Source organism: Lampris incognitus (genome assembly GCF_029633865.1).
Source record: "Lampris incognitus isolate fLamInc1 chromosome 17 unlocalized genomic scaffold, fLamInc1.hap2 SUPER_17_unloc_1, whole genome shotgun sequence".
Classification (NCBI taxonomy): Eukaryota; Metazoa; Chordata; class Actinopteri; order Lampriformes; family Lampridae; genus Lampris; species Lampris incognitus.
The window spans coordinates 51926-74406 of record NW_026611075.1 but is presented as its reverse complement, the minus strand read 5'-3'; the positions used below and the strand labels follow the sequence as shown (position 1 = coordinate 74406).

Sequence of the window (22481 nt, the reverse complement as noted above, 5' to 3'; positions counted from 1 at the left end):
TCAGGATATCCTGTGCAGCGCGCAATCCGACAGCGCGGAGAAAAACGAACGACGTTTCTTTCACCTTTCCATCAGTCCCGAGTTTCTCAAGTGAATTGTTTTTGTGATTAAAGACGTTCTCTTTAAAATGGTTAGAGTTGTGTTTCTTTTTGTGTGTGTTTTGCACAGTACGTCGTTTTAAAGGCCGGAAGTATAAACGAGGGACGCCGGACGGTAACCGGGCGCAGGAGCAGGCTCTGGTTGGCCGCTCCCGTTTCCGGTGGTGACGCAACACATTTTTAAAAACGTTTGGCGGAAGCGCTTAACGGCTTCGCCGAAAGTTGTCAACAATAAAACTCTGGCAATAACCTTCTGAGGGAATTTTAGCCAGAGTAAAGTGCTCCACGACCAACGTAAGGTAAGGCTGAATGAGAAAAGTTGGTTAAACTTAAAACTCGATACGTGGCTACCGAGGCGTTAAACGTGGTTACGAAGAAGGACAAAGCTAACGCTTTGCTAGCCCGCTAGCAGCGACTCGCTAGCTAACCAGGCGGCTCTGTTGGCCGTGTGTTGTTTGGGGAATATTTACAGGGTCGCGGTTGATCAATAGTTTGCCCTTTGAACTTCAAAACAACATCGCGTGTAGCCACCATCCACCGAGTACACGGGTGTCATTTTTAAACATGTAGTCCCGTGTGATGTTACCAGAGCCTCCCAGAGACCGCCATGGCCCAGCGCGTCGCGGCGCCAGATGGAGGAAGCAAGAGGACGTCCAGGGTTCGGGTAGCCGTTCGTCTACGACCTTACATGGAAGACAAGGGCGAGGGGCACTGCGTCAGAGGACTGGACTCCCAGAACCTAGAGATCATCAACTGGAGGAACGCCACAGAAACCGTGAAGTACCAGTCAGTATCGGACCGGGTTTTTAAACAAACTGTTTACTGTGAAGGGGGTTGAAACATCAGACCACACTCGATACCTTCTGTAGTGGCTTATGTTTTTAATTCATGGACACACACAATGGTTATGGTTTCAGTTTTGACGAATTCCACGGGGAGCAGACGACACAGCAGGAGGTTTTCCGCTCATCTGTGAAGCCCATTCTACCACACATCCTGAATGGACAGAACGCCAGTGTATTTGCCTATGGGCCCACAGGGGCAGGTATGTAACCAAAATACTTGGAACAGTTCCTAGTCAGTGTTTCTCACACTCTTTCCATACAGAAGTGCTTTGCCACAACGATCACAATTTTTACAAATTGATCCAGGACTGCGGGGCTAAGAGTATATTTGTTGCCATCTTACAGTGCTGTGTTTGCAACTATTCCCCAATTCACTGTGTGAACAGTAAACCTGGCCATTTTAACTCTAATTAATGGTCACGGCAACTTGCATATGAAACCGATTGCTGTTTTCGGTTGTGACCCAACTGTAATGGGTTCGGCTGTATGCGACTGTATTGTTTATAAGGTTGGGGATACCTGCAGTCAGCTGGGACTGACGAAGTCACTTAGGTGAGTGATGAAACATTTCTCCCACTAAACGTTGTGTCCAGATGAACTGATTCAACTTTCTTGGTAAATGAAGTCTGAAATATTTGAAGGAGCATTATCTCCGCCAGGTGGTAGCCTGGAGAGGTCACTGCAGTGTGTGTCTGTCTGCAGCTAATCGTACGTACTACTGGACCCATCTGCCTAATATTTTTTTGGTGCATAGTTATGACTGTATGATCAAGAACCATTTGTGGTTGCAGTGATTCAAACACCTGGTTTTCCAGAACATTGGTGGAGGCAGAGTTACTAGACTGCGGCCACAGTGGTCGCATAGCAAACCTTTTCTTTTTAGAAAGTGCAAGTTCATATTAGACTTGCTCGTATTTGTGCGAGGGTCTGCCTAAGAGGCCGCGCATCCATAGGCTGACAGGCAAAGCATTTTAATTGAGTAAAAAAATATTTTTTTGTTTTAGCACTGCATATTAAAAACTTTCCCCCCCCATATTTACCGTTCAATTGACTTGGGCGCTGCGCAAGTCTTAATAATGGCAGTAAAAACACTGGTTTTTCTGTGCGTGTATCTGTCCGCTGCTAATTCCTCAGCTGGTTTTTTGCCTAAATCCAATTACCGGAGAAGGGAAGATACGCCAGCCGCGCATCTATACTTTCCCTTTTCCCGCTGGGGGAGAAAAGGGGTGATTTGTCGCAAAGTCCAAAAATCGGAGAACGGGAGATACACCTGATGACGTGCACTCTTCTAATTTCAAAACCGCATTAGTTTTAATGTTTTATTTTACATTACCAAACAGTTCAATGTGATGAAGTTCAGTTGCATTGTTGAAAATGGTGTTTTTGCATATGTATAAGCAGATATTGTGAAACAAATCTACCTTGTAAAATTCCATGGGTTTATAGTGATTATAATATTTTCCATATCACCCAGCAGCACTCTGACCCTCATAGATGGGATAGCTGAAATCTAGTGTGCTGCTGGCGTACATTTGCATGTGGAACCTTTTTTTTTATATTTCCAAAGAAAATGTAATCAGTTCATCTGGATACAACGTTTATTGACAGATAAGTTTCATCGCTCATCTAAGTGACCTCCTCGGCCTAAACTGACTGCAGGTATCCCCACCCTTATAAACAATACAGTTGCATAATGATCAAAACCAACGATCAGTTTCATGTGCAAATATGGGCATGACCATGAACTAGAGTTTCAATGTCCATGTGTACTATTCACAGAGGATTTGGGAAAGTTTGCAATTGCAGCATTGTAAGATGGTGACTGATGTATTCTTAGTGCCATATTAAGAGTGTGCACATCCTCATCCTTGAAAGAGTGGCCACTGGCCTGTAGATGGGCGATGTCAGGCCAGGGCTGTGGAGTCCTGGCCTGACAAGGCAGCTCTTCTGTGTTGTGCCATCCTCTTGGCCACAGTCTGTTTAGTTTCCCCAATGTACAAGTCACGGCAATCCTCCTGGCACTTCACAGTGTACACTATATTGCTCTGTTTGTTACGGGGGACCCAATCCTTGGGGTGGACCAATTTCTGGCGCAGCGTGTTTTGGGGTTTGAAAGCAACTGAGACGCGGTGTTAGGAAAATACGTGTCTCAACTTTTCCGAAACTCCTGCCACATACGGAATCACCACTGGTTTACGCTTAGGGAGCTGTTGTCCTCTTCTCTTCGGCCGGCTGGTGCACTGTTTTGGTGTCTTCCTGGCTTAGACATACGCCTAGTTAGGATAACCACACATAACAAGGCCTTTTTAACGTGGGATTTCTCCCCTTCCCCGGCCACTGCATTGGTGGGGACGTTGTCAGCTCGGTGGTACAGCGGCCTGATGACTCCTAGTTTGTGCTCCAGTGGATGATGAGAGTCAAACCTTAAGTCCTGATCAGTATGTGTTGGTTTAGGGTAAACATCAACAATCAAATTTCCCCCATCACCAATTGACCTATTGCTAAGCCCCGCCCCCCTTAATTACTGTTGCTAACTCGGACAAGCTACCCGGGCTGACTACAGAGTTACAATGGCAGCTATCGGTGTCAAAACTATATCCCAAGAGGCTATACATAACTTTTGGAGACAGAAGGACCTGATTTTGTCTAGAAGCCATCAAAAAGGACTTCACTGTGCTATGGAGGGATATGTACAAAATTTAAAACTAGATATGGTGGGTGACAAGCTTAAATTAGAGGCGAGAGTTTACAGATCACAATGCGGAAAAGGGAAAAGCCTCATCTCATGGTCATGATGATTGCAGATAACATCACCTAGGACCAGCATTGTTCGTGCACCGCAGGGTAAGATAAATTAATTTACCTTCAATTTACTAATGTTAATCCTGGAGAGGCACTGAGATGTACGTGTATTAGATTATTTTACATACAATCTTGCCTTACCTTAGAACAAACGTTGACATCCTTGTTTATCTTCGTTACGTTGCGTTGACTGTGTGGTCTGCCACACAGCTTAATCCACCTGATACATTTGGCTCTGTCATATTTTGGTTTGGGAAACGGGATAAAATATACCCCATTGCCTATCCTCTCGGGATACCTCGTATCAGTGTTGCATGTACCCCATGCACATCGTTTGACCGTTTTTGGTTCAACTCACAAAAACCACGACTTCTGATGCAGCTCTGATGCTACTTAATGGAGTTGTTAGCTCTGGATGTCCGAGTGAGCTCCCGCATGCATTTGGTACTACGCTGCCATTGGCTCGTCTGCGTTCGAGGGGCGGGACTGAGCGATAGGTCAATTGCAATTTTGCAGTCTAAGAAAGCCAAACTGTCATTTTTCACATCCTCCCTTGTGAACTTGATCTGGTTGTCCACAGAATTAAAGTGGTCGGTGAAATGTGTCCTGAGATTTAATTTTAACTCGGGTGTCATCCACAAATCTGAACCAATGGCTAGGTGGTGTCCCTGGCAAGGACATCAGAGCCCTCTTTTACACTTCCTCCATATACAAGTTGACCACTACAGGTGAGACTGGGAAACCCATAGCACACCCATGATGCCTCTGCCTATAGTACTGCCCCATGTATGTGAAGTACATGGACTGAAGACACGGCTTCAGGAGCAGGTACACTTGGTCAGTGTTAAGGGTGGTTCTATCGCTAAGGGTGGGGTCGTTTTGTAATTTCATATGGACTACCTCCACTGCTTCATCAACAGGAACATACATGAAGAGAGACTTAACATCAAAAGAGACCATTGTTTCACCCCCCCTCTAAGAGTACATCTGTCGCCATCTTACAATGATGTGATTAGCAACATTCCCAAATCCTCTGTGAATGGGTTTACATGGCCATTGTAACTCTAGTTAATTGTCACACTCATATTTGCGTATGAAACCAATTGTTGGTTTCGATCATTATGCCGCTGTATTGTTTATAAGGGTGGGGATACCTGCAGTCAGTTTAGACTGAAGAGGTCACTTAGATGAGTGATGAAACGTATGTTAATAAACATTGTATCCAGATGAACTGATTCAACTTTCTTTGCTTTTCTTCCCTGGATTATTGAGCATGCATAAAGACCTTTTTTTTAAATATATATTTCTTTAAACTTCTTAAATAAACCAACAGACTAATCATAACTCCACAATAAGTCCAATGAGAAATAAAAAGGTCATAAAATAACAGAATATTAAGAGGGTAAAAACAAAACCCCAAATTTAGAAATGCAGTATGCTGCTGATAATGCTGTCAAAATAATGGCTACGTGGAGGCGGTCATCAGAGGCCAAATCAAGAGAGCATTTACGTTGTCCATGAAAGGCAGTGACATTGTATTAAGTTTTCTGGCTGAGCTACATATGGATTCCTTCATAGTTCACAAAGAGCATCCTTTATACAGATAGTGGATGAGAAGTTTCACTGTTCACTAAAATTACTAAAATGGGACAGTACTATGGCGATTTCATGTACGGAAGTACGTGAAATGAAATGACAAAGTGTTCTTGGTTCCTGATCTTGCACAATTGCCTATGATCGCCAGACAGCAAAATTCAGCCGCTTAGCAAGGATGTCTTTCTCCGCCTGGTTGAGTTGTCTGTTGGACAGATCCTCACCCACTTGTTGTTTGTCTGGCGTCTGTCTGCCGTTGAGGGCGCCGTCCATTGTCTTCCGATGTCTTTGGCTTGCAGCACGTAGGCTGAACTTCTTTTTCTGCCCTTTCTTTTTGACTTCCCATGTTGCGCTAGACGAGCCTGCTCTGTGAACTCAATCATGTGTTGGAAAGTGGTCTCACCTAGATGCGACGTAAGTCTGTCGGATCTGCTCCTCTTCGGCTTTCAAAGCGTCGATGGGAAAATGAGTTTGACTCACCCATTTGTTCAACAGTTGGCTCTGTGCCTTCTGGAGGATCTTGCTAGCTCAGTGGGTCTTGACAGAAGATTTCATTTGCAGTCTCTTAGGTATAATCCCGCTCTGTCTGTACCTGAGGCTGAATCTCAGGTGGTTCCTGTAGTCTGCCATCTTGTGCGTCGTTCGCTCGTACTCGCGTACAAGTTTAAGGCAGTCCTCGCCTCGCCGAAATAAGTCAAAATATCTTGATGCATGCTTAATAATTCAGGTAAGGAATCCATATCACTAGCCATAGACTCATCCTGTGACTGAACCAACATGGAACAGCTATATGTTCGCAAGATTTTTTGATGGGAAGACCTTTCGGGAAGAGTTACTTTGTTTGCTTGCTCCGCCTGGGCGCACAACAGGGGAAATCATGAGCTATCCTAGTTCTTTGAGAAGAATGGCTTGGATGTGAGCAAAATTGTGTCTGTTGTCACCGATGGGGCGCCGTCAATGGTGGGACAACACAAGGGCTTGGTAAACAGGCTTGCTGCTGTCGACCCAGCGCTCTTAGCATTTCATTGCAGTAATCTCCAATCAGTGTTGTGGACTAAACTGGGGAAAATGAAAGAGGTGATGTTTACTGTGATGAGACTGGAACATTTTGTTTGTGAGAGTTCTAGTCTGCAACGTCGCCTTTTCAGAGCATTGCTGGGGGAAATGTCACCGGAACACAAGGATCTTTTGCTGCGTAATGATGTTTGCTGGCTGAGCAAAGGCCGTGCGTTGGAGAGGGTGTGTGACCTGCGTGCTGAGCTTGTGTAATTTTTATCCAGACAGGAGGCAAAAAGCCCAAGAATATCAAGAGGTTTTTAAGTGACAATAAGGTGATGGCATATGTTGTTTTTTTCATTATTCATATTATATTTTCATCTGAATCACTTTACTCAGCAATTACAAGGCAAGAACCACATTGTTGCAGACATGTACGAGGCAGCTGAAGCTTTCGGGTCAAAGCTGAACCTTTTTGAGAGAGACGTTCATGGGAGAAAGTTGCACTTTCCCCGTATGCAGGAGCATTGTGAGAAGAACAAAATGCGGGAGGATCCAGCGATGAAGGATTTCATGACGAACCTGGCAGAAAACTTCTGGAATGATTTCAAAGCGCCCCTTAACTCTCAGGTGACATCCTCCTCTTCCTCCTGAGACAGCCGTTCTCCATTTTAGCTGACGGCCAGTGGACTGCAGAGGCCGAAAGGCTGGTACCTTCCATAGATGAGGCAACTCTTCAGATGGAGGTCTTAGAGATGGGAACATCTGACTTGCTCAAAGCACAAAAGGATATTGGGGCGAGTGAGTTTTGGATCAACATGGTTCCCCAAGCTCGATTGAAAACCACGAGAGCTATTGGCAATGCTCCTACTCACAGTTTTCCCCTCCATGTACATATGTGAGTCATCGTTTTCTTCAGTGAACTCTATCAAGAACCAGGAAGGAAACAGACCCGTTACAGTTTGCCTACTGTTCCAATAGATCTGCAGATTGCAGATGACACGATTTCACTTGCTCTGCATACTACTTTAGTCCACCTTGAAAAGAAAAATACCTATGTCAGATTGTTTGATTACAGCTTCTTTTTTTGTTGGACCCCCCCCCCATCTCCCCAATTGTATCCGGCCAATTACCCCTCTCTCCGAGCCGTCCTAGTTGCTGCTCCACCCCCTCTGCTGGGGATAGCGTGATCCTCCCATGCGCTGTCTCTCAGGCGAAACTCCTCACTGTCAGGTGAAAAGAAGCGGCTGGCGATTCCACATGTATTGGAGGAGGCGTGTAGTAGTCTGCAGCCCTCCCCGGATCAGCAGAGGGGGTGGAGCAGCGACTGTGATGGCTATGAAGAGTGGGGTAATTGGCTGGATACAATTGGGGAGAAAGGGGGGAGGTGAGGGGATTTAAAAAAAATTTTTGGACACTTTTGGATTTCTCGGTTTACACATCACAGACACCCTCACGTGGTCTCAACACCAATTGCATCCTTGAGAAGAAGCAGTAGAGACTGTACTTTCTAAGGAGTCTCAAGAGTCTTGATATGAGTACCAAAACTCTCAACTTTTATCGCCGTACCATCGAGTGTCCTGACAGGCTGTATCACAGTGTGTTCTGGCAACCTGACAGCCTAGGACAGCAAACTGCTTCAAAGGACCTTAAAGACAGCAGCAAACATCATTGGCATGGATCTATAACTTCATAACATCCAAAACATCACTAAGGACACCAGCCACCCTGCTCATGTTCTGTTCTCGCTCTCTCCATCTACAAAACTTTACCAGAGCATCAAATCACACACCACCCATCTCAGTAATAGTTTCTTTCCACAGGCAGTCAGGTTGCTGAACAGCTGACCCACCCATATACAACTTACATTGTTGCGTTATCGTGTACTATAAAATACATACGACAATAAAGTTGAACCTGAAATGAGACACCATGCCAGCAGTGTTTTGATAATTTGCTAATTCATTAAAACGGACAAGCAATGTAGATTCTACTGGGGGGGAAACAAAGATGGAGACCATGGACAAAGGAAGGATTCCAGTAGGAGTCAAATGGAAGAACAGGGAGTGAAAAGATCAAAATGTGTGTGACATTAGCGGGATCCTTATCACACTTACCATTAGTGCATGAAATGAAATGACCACTAAATGTTCCTGGTTCCTGATTAATGGTGGAATGCTTGAGGGGACTGTTGTGTTATATCCAGGTGTATTTTCTGTTTACAGGGTATGCTAACCATCTTGCCACAAGCTCCAGTTAGCGCACAAATTTTATCCAGAAAATTGACAAATTTCTGTTTGTCTTTACTGATGAGTAGAATAGAGATTAATTAGTTCAACCCGCCCTGCTCCAGATGGGTTGAACCAGCTGGCTCACGCTGCACCCCAAAACAGGGGCAAGAGAAGATTTCACCCTAGGGGGCAGCAAATCAAATGGGACCAGTTCATGCCTTCAGAGGATATACAGCACATTACTGCATTCTGTCATCGCATACATTTTAATTTTTTTCCACATTCTTCTCGTAACTTTAAACCATTTTTGTTTTCTGATTTTATTTGTTCATGTATTTTGAGAATGGTCTCAGACTAACGCTGCCCTTGTACTTCCCAGGTAAAACGCACACCATGCTGGGGAATCCAAAGCAGCCAGGGGTCATCCCCCAGGCCGTCCACGAAGTCTTCAGCCTTGTCGAGGCGAAAGAGAGAGAAGACGATGGATGGGACTACAGCGCTGGAATGTCCTACCTGGAGATCTACAATGAAAAGGTAGGATTTAAAGGACCCGGTGTCCTAGGAGCTCAGCCAGTCCGGAACTGGTTTTCATTTGACACCTTGGGTAACTGGTATGTTAAATGTCAGTGGAGTTTTCACTTTTTATAAGCAACTTCCAGTAAGCTGCGGGTATATCTAGGGATGGGTGGTGAAACCTGGTATTAAACAGGCACCGGTGCTTAATTATTAAAGACTGTAGTATTGATAAGCTCCGTCGTTCACTATTCTGCTATCGGTACTGGAGAAATTAAGAAAATCAATTTCCTGTTTATTTAGGCTACATAAACTTTATCTTGCGCCTTTTATCTCACCAACGCCGTTTCTAATTTGCCATAAGATTAAGACATTTATCTATGATGCATTTTCAATATTCTCACTCACGAGTGAGGGTAGGATGGAGCGGGAGATTGACAGGCGGATTGGTGCAGCATCAGCAGTAATGTGGACGTTGTACCGGACCGTTGTGTTGAAGAGGGAGCTGAAGCAGGAGGCAAAGGTCTCAATTTACCAGTCAATCTTCATTCCAACCCTCACCTATGGTCATGAGCTTTGGGTAGTGACTGAAAGGGTGAGATCGTGGATACAAGCGGCTGAAATTAGTTTCCTCCGTAGGGTGTCTGGGCTCAGCCTTAGAGATAGGGTGAGGAGCTTGGACATCTGGAGGGAACTCGGAGTAGAGCCGCTGCTCCTTCACGTCGAAAGGAGCCGGTTGAGGTGGTTCGGGCATCTGATTAGGATGCCTCCTGGGCGCCTTCCTTTGGAGGTTTACCGGGTACGTCTAACTGGGAGGAGACCCCGGGGTAGACCCAGAACTCGCTGGAGGGACTACATGTCCAATCTGGCTTGGGATCCCCCTGGAGGACCTGGAGAGTGTTGCTGGGGAGAAGGACGTCTGGAGTGCCCTACTTAGCTTGCTGCCACCACGACCCGACCCCGGAGAAGCGGCTGAAGATGAATGAATTTTCAATATTCCCAATCCAGAGGAAAGATATCTCGCTCTCTCTCTCGCTCTCGGAGCCTGTTGTCGTATTTGCGAGCAGAGGGGGGGGGGGCTAGCTCTCTCTGCCTCTCTCTCAGATGCAAACACACAGAACCAAAGAGCCTGCTCTTAGTGACAATGGCGGAGCGAGAACTGAACGGTCAAAAGTCTGGTTGTACTTCACTGGAGTCGATGCTGACAATGCTGGTAGCCGCAAGTGCAACAAGTCTTCTGCATGTAAGGACAGAAACACATGTAATCTTTCGAAACATCTAGTACATCACATACAGGGGGAGAAATGCAGTTTTCAACTGCCTATTTTGTAGTTCATGTCGTTGTCCCATCCACCTCAGGTATGTTATGTATGCTAGCAGCCTAGAGCCCACACAGAGTTAACTAAATTATACAAACACGGGTTAATGATTAAAAGTCATGCTCTGTCCAGACAGGAGAAAATAAAGCCAAGATAATTCTGTTCATAATTTGTTTTTTCTCTTTAAAAAATACCAAAAAGAACCGACGTGAGTACCGTTAAAGTACCGGCTCGATAAACGGTATCGGTAAGAGTAGTGGTACCGTTAAAATCTTAACGATACCCATTCCTAGGTATATCCACTTCAACTCCAGGATTCATGTAATGGAGCAGATATAATGGTGATAGTTTCTTAACCTATTAACTGTGACTGGACAACATGTAAAATACACAGGTATTGTACAGGTATTTTTTTTTAGGTCTTATATGAACCTGTACTGCTCTGTGCCAACGGGACAGCCAGTTTTTCTAGCATACTAACGGGCACCTTTTCACAGTCCTTTTCTCTTATTCTCTCCCTTAATCAAACTAACTCACTTTCTCTCTTACTTACACCTTAACTTTATCCCTTCCTCTCTCCTTCCTCTTTATAATTACTCTTGCTCTCCGTGTCTCTGACTTTGTCTGACTCTTATCTCTCTTGGTGTGTCTATCTCCCCACCCAGGTGTTGGACCTGCTGTGTCCTGGTTCTCAGGACCTGCCAATTAGAGAAGACAGAGGGAGGAACATCCTGATTCCAGGTCTCACCCACATGCCACTCTCTTCCTTCTCAGACTTTGACCTCCACTTTATCCCTGCGAGCCTAAACCGGACCACCGCCTCCACTAAACTCAACCAGCGCTCCAGCCGCTCACACGCCATCCTCCTCATCAAGGTCTGATACACGTGTACACACAAAAACACGCACATACTGAGGGATAGGTTTGTTAGGTGAGGGTTTCCTGCCAGCATCACAGGTTGATAGTAACTTGGGCTGTGCTAGCTTGGTGAATGTTGGGCTAAAAGCATCTTAACAGGTCATGGTCTTGGTGCAGTAGGCCATGATTTGGTAGCCGATGCTAAAAGCACAGCTGTCTCTGCTGCTCCTCTCACTGGCTTCTGCTGTTGGGAAAATGCAGGCACGGGGACAAAATAAGTGATTCTGCATTAATTTTTGAATCGAACGATGCTATTCTACTTTTCTACTTTGATCTGTTTGTGGTAAAAGCATATAAATGAAGGTGGTCAATATATAATATCTATCATAACGTGAAACCACATTGTCTGGGGTTAGGGTTATTGTGATGTAACTTAAATGTTGTATTTCCCTAGTCGGAAAGGCTGCATTACAGTAAAGCCATACAATTTTCAGAACTTTATTCAGCTGTTTCAGCTGAGTGAAATTAACATTGAATGTCTCTACCTGCCTGGTCATCATAGCCACATTACTAATGGTCATTTCTCAAACATTTCTTGTGTGTTATCTTTATTAATTACATTATTACGTTTTTCAGTCAAACATATATTTGTATTTGTCAATATTGCCCATCTCTACTTGCATTACTTTGAGTTCATAAAAGCTTTTCTTGTCACAGTGTGGTTAAAATAATTCTTCAGGGGCATACGGGTGGCATGGCGGTCTATTCCATTGTCTACCAACATGGGGATGGTGGTGCGAATCCCCGTGTTACCACCGGCTTGGTTGGGTGTCCCTACAGACACAATTGGCCGTGTCTACGGGAGGGAAGCCAGATGTGGGTATGTGTCCTGGTAGCTGCACCAGCACCTCCTCTGGTCGGTCAGGGCACCTGTTCGGGGGGGGATTGGGGGAAATAGTGTGATCCTCCCACGCGCTACGTCCCTCTGGTGAAACTCCTCACTGTCAGGTGAAAAGAAGCGGCTGGCAACTCCACCTGTATCGGAGGAGACATGTGGTAGTCTGCAGCCCTCCCCGGATCGGCAGAGGGGGTGGAGCATTGACCGGGATGGCTCAGAAAAGTGGGTTAATTGGCCAGATACAATTTAGGGGGGGAAAAAAAAGGGGGGGGGGATAAAAAATAAAAAAAATCTTCAAATTTTTCCTCACACAAAGCAGTTTTGCTGATATATGGGTTTTTGCTATCATTTCTTTCATTCCTTCAGGTTCTGACGCGTATGGTTACTATAACAACAATCCTCTCCCTCTGTTGATCGCATGACCTCCTGCTGTAATTTTTCTGTTTAATGTCCTCCCATCATCCTTCAGAAACCCAACTTAACCCCACCCATCCGATGATCCTGACTGTCACTCACCACCCTCTCTCTCTCCCAGGTGGTGCGGAGCCAGCGCTCTTTGCCTCAGCGTCAGCAAACAGGAAAATTGTACCTCGTGGACCTGGCCGGTTCAGAGGACAACCGCCGTACGGGGAACCAGGGTCTCCGTCTAAAGGAGAGTGGTGCCATCAATCTGTCACTGTTCACCCTCAGCAAGGTAGTGGACTCGCTCAACTCTGGGTCCGCGGGCCGAGTGCCATACCGCGACAGCAAGCTGACCCGTCTCCTGCAGGACTCGCTTGGAGGCTCCGCCCACTCCGTCATGATCACCAACATTGCACCCGAGTACAAGTACTACTTTGACACATTCAGTGCACTCAACTTCGCAGCGAAGTCGAAGCTGATTGTCAACAAGCCGTTTGTCAGAGAGACGTTTACCGTCCCCACGGTACAAGGTGAACAGGGGCATATTTCCTGGTTTGACAGCTGTAAACTGTTACGGTGGTGTCGGGGGCAAAGTGGAAAATATGAAAATGTTGGGTATATGGGGCTTTCTTCAATATCCTAATATGATTGTGTCTTCTCTGCTGGATTAATGAAATTATTTCCTGCCTTTTTGGTCTTAATCAAATCTCTGATGGTCACCTCGTAATTGCACTGGGGTGAATTAGTTTCTGTTGAACCATTGTGGTTCAACCAGGGCTGATTGTGTGCCAGTCTGCTTTGAAAGGATGTCATCTCTCAGGCAGGGGTTGGCTAAGTGCTCGGAATACTAAGTGGTAGATTTCTTCCCCCTTCAGTGAAACGGGTCAGGGCGGACTGTGAGTCTGAGCCTCAGAAAAAGAGGAACAAAGATGAGAAGAAGTCTGATGAGCATGAAGCCTCCTCATCCCAAGCACACCCACACAAGTAAGAGACGACATGCATGCACACACTACACTACTGGCATCCGATGCCCATTTAAACCAGAATCTTTGCAAGAATGTCTTGAATTAATCATAAGACATCAAAAGCAGTCATTTTTGGGGGGGGGGGGGTTTCAGCACAGCAGAGTTGATCTGCTTCGTGACCTGTTGTAACTTTCTTGTTACTAGTCTGCATGAGAAAGCTGTCGGCCCGTGGAAATTTTGCTTTGCATGAACACTTCCAGAGTTGGATGTTGGGTTGGATGTTGAGCTCTACCCATCTCTCTCCACCCTCTCTTATCTTTGCTGTCACTCTTCACCGCCCTAAAAACAAGTTTGAAAACTAAATAAATCACAGTCACACTTAATTTTCACCCATCCCATCTTTCTAGCAGCATCTTAAACAGGCTGTGATCTTCGTCCAGTAGACCAGAGGTTGGTAGCCGATGCTTAAATCAGACGTCTCGCTGCAACTCTCATTAGCTGCTTTGCTTATGGGGAATCTTGGGCAGAGGGACAAACTGTTTTTCCCCCCTGCTTATTATATAATTATTTATTTATTTTTTTTACAACCTGAGTCTCATTTTCCTAGTTTTTGTCATCGTTCATCATTTATTAACTGGCTTCATTTTGGAGGTCTTGGACATGGGACCACCGCTACATGGAGCTTTACAATGCCGTCTTTTTTTTGGGGGGGGGGGTCCCCCCTTTCTCCCCAATTGTATCCGGCCAATTACCCCACTCTTCCAAGCCGTCTTGGTCGCTGCTCCACCCCCTCTGCTGATCTGGGGAGGGCTGCAGACTACCACATGCCTCCTCCGATACACGTGGAGTCGCCAGCCGCTTCTTTTCACCTGACGATGAGGAGTTTCGCCAGGGGGACGTAGTGCATGGGAGGATCACGCTACTCCCCCCAATTCCCCCTACTCTGCAAACAGGCACCCCCACCAACCAGAGGAGGTGCTAGTGCAGCGACCAGGGCACCCACAGATACGGCCAACTGTGTCTGCAGGGACGCCCGACCTAGCCGGAGGCAACACGGAGATTCGAACCAGCAAATCCCGTGTTGGTAGGCAATGGAATAGACTGCCATGCTACCTGGATGCCCTACAATGGTGTCTTACAGGGCAAGTGAACATAGTGTTTCGGTTAGACCGTGTACCTGATTTCCTATTATCTTGACTTCTCAAATGTGTTGGCTGGGTAGTTTTATCAATGGTTGCTACTACCCACAGTAAGATGGTCATTCTTACAAGGCAGACCAGGAAGTCACTCAGCAGCTGGATCAACCTTTAGTCCTTTTGGACATTTCAGGTAATGACTTTCAATGTGCACTTCTGTTTTTATTTCCAAGTGCATGGTTTAGAACTGTGGGTTCATTTGGGCTCGCGGGAACTCCGGCACTTGTGTTCCACTGGCCCGTAAGACGCCGTTGTAAAGCTGGGCCCAGGGGATGGTCCTGTATCCCAAATCTCGACAGCGAAGTTGGTGAACAAAATGATATCGTAACAGATACGCACGATGACCAAAACTATGAAATGAGGACCCAGGTTGTAAAACAAAAAACAACAACCTAGATTTATCCTTTTAAGTCTGTTTGTGCTTCTACCATTATTGACTTTACACACTCAATACTTGTAGAGTTCTGCTTTCTATCCCTGTGCACTGTGTTGGTGCTTCATTCAACATTCAGAGTTTTAAGTGTGTGTGTGTGTGTGTGTGTGTGTGTGTGTGTGTGTGTGTGTGTGTGTGTGGTCAGAGGAGGTTGGCCCTCATGCAGCAAATGTGTTGGTTTACACATCCACTGCATGCTGGGTACACCCCAAGACAACGCTTCACTCTATCAGACAAGATGTTTGGATATCACAGTCTCATCTAACCAGCTGTCAACTAAATGCTTATGAAGGAGAGTTATTACTTTAAAGGTGTAATTCCTGTATTTTTAATCCTGGGCCCTATTTTCCCAGGATTTGGGGTCTAAATGACTAATAGGGACAAACTTTTTTTCTTTTCTTTTTTTGTTGTTTACACCCCAAATGATGAGAAAATAGGGCCCAGGGTTAAAAATACAGGAATGACCCTTTAATGTCTACAGTATGGTATGAATACGGTAGTGACATTCACCCTTTCTACGTTTCATTCTTTGTTGCCTCTTCTCTCATTCTACTGTATGCCTTAATCCGTTGGTTTCTCCCTCCGTCTTTGTCCATCTGTCTATGCCCCCGTCTTTGACTGTTTCTTGTTTGTCAGTCCGTCAGAGATGTCTGTGTTGGACCGTCTCATAGCTTTGGAGAACTTGATGTTGGGCTGTCAGGAGAAAGACCGACTGGCTGTCCTCAAACATGTTGCTCAGTCCCGCAAGGAGATCCAGGTACACACAGGCGATGGGGTGAAATAAAAAAAAAAATCTTGTTAGAAAAATTTCTTGTAATAAATTTTACAATTTACCAATATATAAACTAAATGTAAGTATTCAAGTATCTCGGGGTCTTGTTCACGAGTGAGGGTAGGATGGAGCGGGAGATTGACAGGCAGACTGGTGCAGCATCAGCAGTAATGCGGACGTTGTATCAGACCGTTGTGGTGAAGAGGGAGCTGAGCCGGAAGGCAAAGCTCTCAATTTACCAGTCAATCTTCGTTCCAACCCTCACCTGTGGTCATGAGCTTTGGGTAGTGACCAAAAGGGTGAGATCGCGGATACAAGCAGCTGAAATGAGTTTCCTCCGTAGGGTGTCTGGGCTCAGCCTTAGAGATAGGGCGAGGAGCTCGGACATCCGGAGGGAGCTCAGAGTAGAGCCGCTGCTCCTTTGCGTCGAAAGGAGCCGGTTGAGGTGGTTCGGGCATCTGATTAGGATGCCTCCTGGGCGCCTTCCTTTGGAGGTTTACCGGGCACGGCCAACTGGGAGGAGACCCCGGGGTAGACCCAGAACTCGCTGGACGGAGTACATGTCCAATCTGGCCTGGGAACGTCTTTGGGATCCCCCAGGAGGAGCTGGAGGGTGTTGCTGGGGAGAGGGACGTCTGGAGTGCCCTACTTAGCTTGCTGCCACCGCGACCCGACCCTGGAGAAGCGGCTGATGATGAATGAATAAATGTATTTTACAATTGCATTTTGTATTTCTGCTTTTCAGTCTACAAATTCTTTTACAAAACTGTGAGGTTGGTAGAAAAAAAAATTCTATATTACCTTTATAGAACATTTAGTCCTTTCCAAAGGACATTATTCCAAAGGGTTTCTTTGCATTTTCTAATACTGGCTACTGTTCTGTCTGTCTGTTTGTAGGAGTTGAAGGAGAAGCAAAAGGCATTTGAAAGCCGGGCTCTGCTGCTCAACCGGCTGACAGGAGACCCGTCGTCCAGTAGTCGGGGAGAAGAACTGTTCAGGACTGACGTGCCCTCTTTGCAGCGGAAACCCTCCACCGCTGCCAAGCCCAAGAAGCAGCAGGCAGTGGTGCAGCCCCTACAGGGTGAGTAAGGGAACTGCCACGGTGGAGTCACACAGACCCTAGTCTGATTCGCCGGGTGTTGACCGTTCTAATAAGCTTCCCATCGGTTCCAACTGTTTCAGTCTGAGTTTTCTCCCTTCCTCTCTGTATGTTGCCATTTTCAAAGTCCCTGTCTCGATAAGCAAAAAACTAGCGCTCTAGCTAGCAAAATACATTGTCATTATGGAAAATTTAAGCGAGGATTTGAATTGTGCAATAAGGCAGGCCTGCCTGGTTCATCCAGTGGATTATTGTAATCGTATTCAAAGAATATTTTCAGAAAGTTCATTATCCAAAGGATACATTCCGCCTGTTTGCCGACTGGTAACCATTAATAAGTAATCAGTTCCTTTCATCAGTCCAGTGAGTTTCTCCAGAGCTAATGTGTAGTTCCCATGTCGTCCTTGATCATCATTTTCACCATCATGCACAGATGGGTGTAGGGGAAAGAAGCGTAAAACTTCCCTCGTTTTGTCCTATCTTGTGTTTAATTCTGCTACCCAACCAACCAGGCAGCTTTAAGGAAGAATGTGATAACTGTACAATTGTTTTGATTTGTTTTTTTCGGACACCAATTATCAAATTGCTTTATCTGAAAAACTTATCCATCGCATAATCGGCACACATCAGCTATTTTTGTTGGCGTATTCTTCAGAGGTAATACACCAGGGCTCTCCTCCTCCCGCCAGGTGCAAAATGTTCCACAATAACATTACTCCTGATAGTTCGATCCTGATCGTTTAAAAAAACAACAAATCAACATATCCTGCCTCTAATCCTAAAACATCATTTCAGGTCAGTCCTGAAAATGGCTCCGTTGGGATTAAGATTCTTCTGTGTATCAGCCCTTAAATTTATATGTTAATGTAAGGTGAAGAGTAATTTACAGAGAAAATGTTGACCTTCATTTATTTTTTTAAATTCTATGGTCCATACTTCCCTTTAAGGTTTATTACTGACTGATATCCTCATTTAGAAATCTGGTTCTATTGATCAGAGCCCAAAACCTGATCCCAGCTCTTGATATGTGATATCATAAGGGACTGAGCAAATGACCCTGAGGATGAAGGATTTTCTGTCCATCAGCAGGGTGCTGCAGGATTCTCACTACTGCTTCTGTTGTGTCACTGCATTTGGCTCTGAAACAATAATGACATGAGGGGCAGTCTAGTGCCCCTAGGGTATTTTGATTTTGGTGACTTCAAGTCTCTGAGGCTTCACCAGGACAAATGGAGACTGACAGACAGATGCACTGAGAGACAGACAGACATGGAAGGATGTTTATCTCCACCAAGCACCCATGTGCTGTTGTGAATACAACCCCCACCCTATGACAGATTGAGATTCATTGTGTGGATAGTAATTTCTGGTCACCTGTTAATTCTACCAGATACTGTTCTGTGATATGATGAGTCCTGATCACTGTTTTTTCCTCCTCAGTGTCTCAACTACGTCCTCTACAACAGCTTCCTGTCTGCACCAAGAAGAAAAAGGAGCTCTCGGATCAGCATGAGGTCAGCAGCCAGACCCAATTTCAGTGCCCGATACCAAAACTCTGCTGGTTCCTTTGGACTCGACACGCAATGCCTGGACTCTGGAGGCAAACTGAGATTCTGGCCCAATCCCAATTCCCCCGCTTGGCCCTACCCTTCCGTTTTGCATGCGGCTGCGTAGGGTAGGGTGTCCCATTTCTTTTGGGGCTCGAGGGGTAGTGGTCAAATGGCCCTCCAAACGGAGTGGTAGAAGAAAATTCCAAGAATGCTTTGCAAACTGAGGGAATGTAACATGGAACACATCTACTGATGTGGGGGAAAAAGCCCATATATGTGTTTATCTACACAAATAATCATGCAAATTTTTTTACATCCGTTGAACTATCTTAGTTTAATGTAGACGCAAAGGAATTGAATCATCATAACAAGCATTTCAGAAAAATCACTATTCACGATGTCAACAGAACTTCGTGTAAACGACAGTTTGTGAGTGACAGTAGTTATTTCCATATCCTGTATATGACGCTTTAAAAAAATAACCAGCAGTAAATTCTGATTATCAGGGCAGGGCAGAAATTTCTATGGGCAGGAATACACTGAAATATAACCACTGTGTAAACATGCTCCCTGGTTATTGTCAATAGATTAATCTGTCTTGTTCTGTCCTGCAAATTAAGTCAGATTTGTCACTATAATAGTTGATAATTGTAGCAACCAACAGGCTTAAAATGTATAGTTCTATAGTGTTATAACCATGTTGTAACATTCCAGGGACTCCTGAGCAAACGAGCAGATAGAATTCTGAGCAGCAGATTGTAACGATGATGGTGATGACTTAACGAGTGTCGTCCCATTTCCTGGTAAAGACTTCCAACCCTACCCCTTGTAAATCCATTCTGAAGGCCACTACCCAATAGACAGCACTTCAAAACTAGGGGTAGGACTGGGGGGAATTGGGATTGAGGCTACGAATCTCAAATTACAAAGTCACCATGTAGGGGGCATCAGATATTGTGATTATCCTCTGGGTTCAAAACTGACTTTTCCTCTGATAGCACTGGTTCGACCGTCTTTCTATCTTGTTTGTCCTCGATTGATTCGTTACCCTGGTCAGAGCCATTAAAAAAAGGGGGGATGTGTATAGTGGGAGTGATATCAATCCTGTGGTGAAATTGTTCAATTTAAGGATTGCTTACCCTCTTTGAGGTCTTTTAAGAATTTAAGTTTCTGATCTCTGATTTAGTTCTGTGATCAGATCATATCCCTTTTCTAATATAACAAAGGATGCTTACAATCACAAGGCTGCTGTTGGTTAGTTAAGATCTTAAATAAATTGTCTTGGTAACCATGGCAACATGAGGTGGGAGGTATTGATCATTGACCTCAGCAGTTACTTGTGTAGAAAGGAAAAACCAGCCAATCCATTACACTATCTTTAGATAATCTATCATCCCACTGACTGAGACTAACTCGGCTCTACTCCATTTACATTTCACATTTTGGTCTTGTACATTTGAACAGGCGGACATTGAGCTGCAGATAAGTGTGGTGGTTAAATGAGGATGGCTATACCTGATGAAGGGTCTTTGAGAAAAGCTCTTCATCCTGCCACTAGCTAACTGATACTGTAGCCCCTAACTAAAGTAGTGAAGAGTTGCCGCCTTGAGGTCCGGATGAATCAAAACATCTTCTTTAGGGGTGAAATGTGGCTGAAATCATTCATGTATGGACACAGACCTTCTCATGACGTTTGGCTCGACTAACCTGTCAGCAGAAATCGTTTGATCTTAATGAGGAAATGTCATTTTGATTGGTTGATTTACAGTGTTTTATCTGGTAGGAGCCTGAGGGAAAGGAGAATGGGAAGGTGTTGAGCTGGGACTCTCATCTGGATGGATCGCTGGTGGAACAATCTAGGCAGAAGATCCTGCAGATCTTAAACACTGGCTCCCTGAAGGAGCTGAAGGGCCTGCAGCAGATTGGAGTCAAGAAGGCCAAACTCATCCTAGGCTGGAGGGAGATAAATGGACATTTCATCGAGGTATAATGGTCTAGATCTGTGTACCTCTTTAACAATCCAAACCAGGGGAGTCCGGGTGGCGTAGCAGTCTATTCCGTTGCTTACCAACACGGGGATCGTCAGCTAGAATACCCGTGTTACCTCCAGTTTGGTCGGGTGTCCCTACAGACACAATTGGCCGTGTCTGCGGGTGGGAAGCTGCATGTGGGTATATGTCCTGCTCGCTGTACTAGCGCCTCCTCTGGTCGGTTGGGGTGCCTGTTCTGGGGGGAATAGCATGATCCTCCCACGTGCTGTGTCCCGCTGGCAGAACTCCTCACTGTCAGGTAAAAAGAAGCGGCTGGCGACTCCACATGTATCAGAGGAGGCATGTGGTAGTCTGCAGCCCTCCTCGGATCAGCAGAGGGGGTGGAGCAGCAATCGGGATGGCTCGGAAGAGTGGGGTAATTGGCCGGATATAATTGGGGAGAAAAAAGGGGGAAATACCCCCCCCCCCCCAAATCCAAACCAAAGCCCAACATCTTGTTTTCATGTCCAGTCAGTTCCACATATCCCAATAACGAGCAGCTTGGTTAAGGTTGAACCCAAAAATGAGGAAATTAGAGTGAGCGCACTGCATTTTGGGTTCACTGTGAAGGTTAGGTATTTTTGTGTGTGTGCTTGTAGCTTGTTAAACTGGCTAGAGTGAGTTCAGCAGGAAATGAGTCTGGGATTTATCGTCCCGAGTTATTAATTAAAATTGACAAAGATGCTTTAAACTACCAGTGATGCATCATCTTTTTTTGTTCCGTTTCTCCAGTTTTTTTTAAAAAAAAATTTATTTCCTAATTCAATCAAAATATTTCACTCCAATCCCAGTCTGAACGGAAGCAGACCAAGATCCTTGATTTTGGTGAAAGTCGAAATAATGTTTACACAAAACCTTTTGTGATTTAAAAAATTTTTTTTTTACAAAGCCCTCAAAGTCCAGACCAAATCATGTAAATGCCCTCATCACCTGTAATGTAAACCCTCCTTAGGTTGTGAAAATCCTGCTCATATCTGATGCATGTATAAGAAGATGGAGGTTAACTGCAGTGACTTGTGGAGATTTAGCCATGGTTAAATGTCAGGTGTTTGCCTGTTTTCCAGGTGGAGGATCTGAAAAATATTGAGGGCATCACAGAAAAAAGATTTTCTTCCTTTATGAAGGTAAGTAAGCAGGTGTGATGAGCAGAACAGCCAAATGAAGTTATGCTCAAGGATGTCCTTTCTCAGGCGTCCACTTCATAAGATGTTGATAAACTGGTGTGGAAAAGCTGCTTAGTCATTTCGGTGCTTAATTGTCCATTTACAATTTTTCCTTTTTCAGGCAAATATTCTGAGTGCCATGGGGAAGTGACGTCTTTTTGCGTGTGTATGAATGGTCTTTTTTTCCTTGCCACTCATTTCATCTACGTCTGCAGGATGTGTGTAGAGATGTTTAATAGACACTGACCTCAAGATGTTTTTCAACAACTTTCCCATCTGTTACTTGATTATTATTTTTTTTGATTTTATCTTTTGTTGAGATTATTGCTTTTTTTTTAACCACCTTGATGATGTTGCGGTGTGGCTTTAAAATAAAGTCCATGTTGTGTTTTACTAATGGATTATATACTTTATTGATCCCCGAAGGGAAATTCTCTCTGCATTTAACCCTTCCTAGCTGTGTAGCGCCCGCCACTATGTCACTACGTTTCAAAGTGTAAAGTGATACTGACATCAAAATCTGAAAATTCCTATTGATGGGCTGTGTTCCGAGTTGGAATGTGACCACGGAGAAATTCAGTGGCCAAAACAGCACGTCTGCGGCCTCTCCAGAGAGAGATCTGTGATTGACTGGAGATGGTGTCCAATGACAAATTGTGCCGGTGGATACGTAGACGCCAGTCAATTTGCATATAGGACGTGTCCGTAGCGAGATGCT

General features: G+C 45.0%; 1 protein-coding gene across 1 annotated transcript; it reads left to right on the top strand.

Moving 5' to 3' along the window:
- The first annotated feature begins 705 nt into the window (after positions 1-705).
- kif22 (kinesin family member 22) lies at positions 706-22118 on the top strand. Its single transcript, XM_056301671.1, has 12 exons — positions 706-884; positions 1016-1143; positions 8945-9099; positions 11063-11272; positions 12689-13085; positions 13431-13539; positions 15786-15906; positions 16819-17002; positions 18461-18534; positions 20354-20554; positions 21665-21724; positions 21885-22118. The coding sequence occupies exons 1-12, from the start codon at positions 706-708 to the stop codon at positions 21912-21914; spliced, it is 1848 nt and encodes a 615-aa protein (XP_056157646.1). The 3' UTR covers positions 21915-22118.
- Positions 22119-22481: the final 363 nt, after the last annotated feature.

What these genes read in the sequence shown, in the direction of transcription:
- kif22 (XM_056301671.1), top strand. Translation starts at nt 706, where the DNA reads ATGGCCCAGCGCGTCGCGGCGCCAGATGGAGGAAGCAAGAGGACGTCC. An exon ending in AGCTCTCGGATCAGCATGAG is followed by an intron (nt 18,535 to 20,353) that starts GTCAGCAGCCAG and finishes TTTATCTGGTAG; the next exon opens with GAGCCTGAGGGAAAGGAGAA. An exon ending in GATTTTCTTCCTTTATGAAG is followed by an intron (nt 21,725 to 21,884) that starts GTAAGTAAGCAG and finishes TTCCTTTTTCAG; the next exon opens with GCAAATATTCTGAGTGCCAT.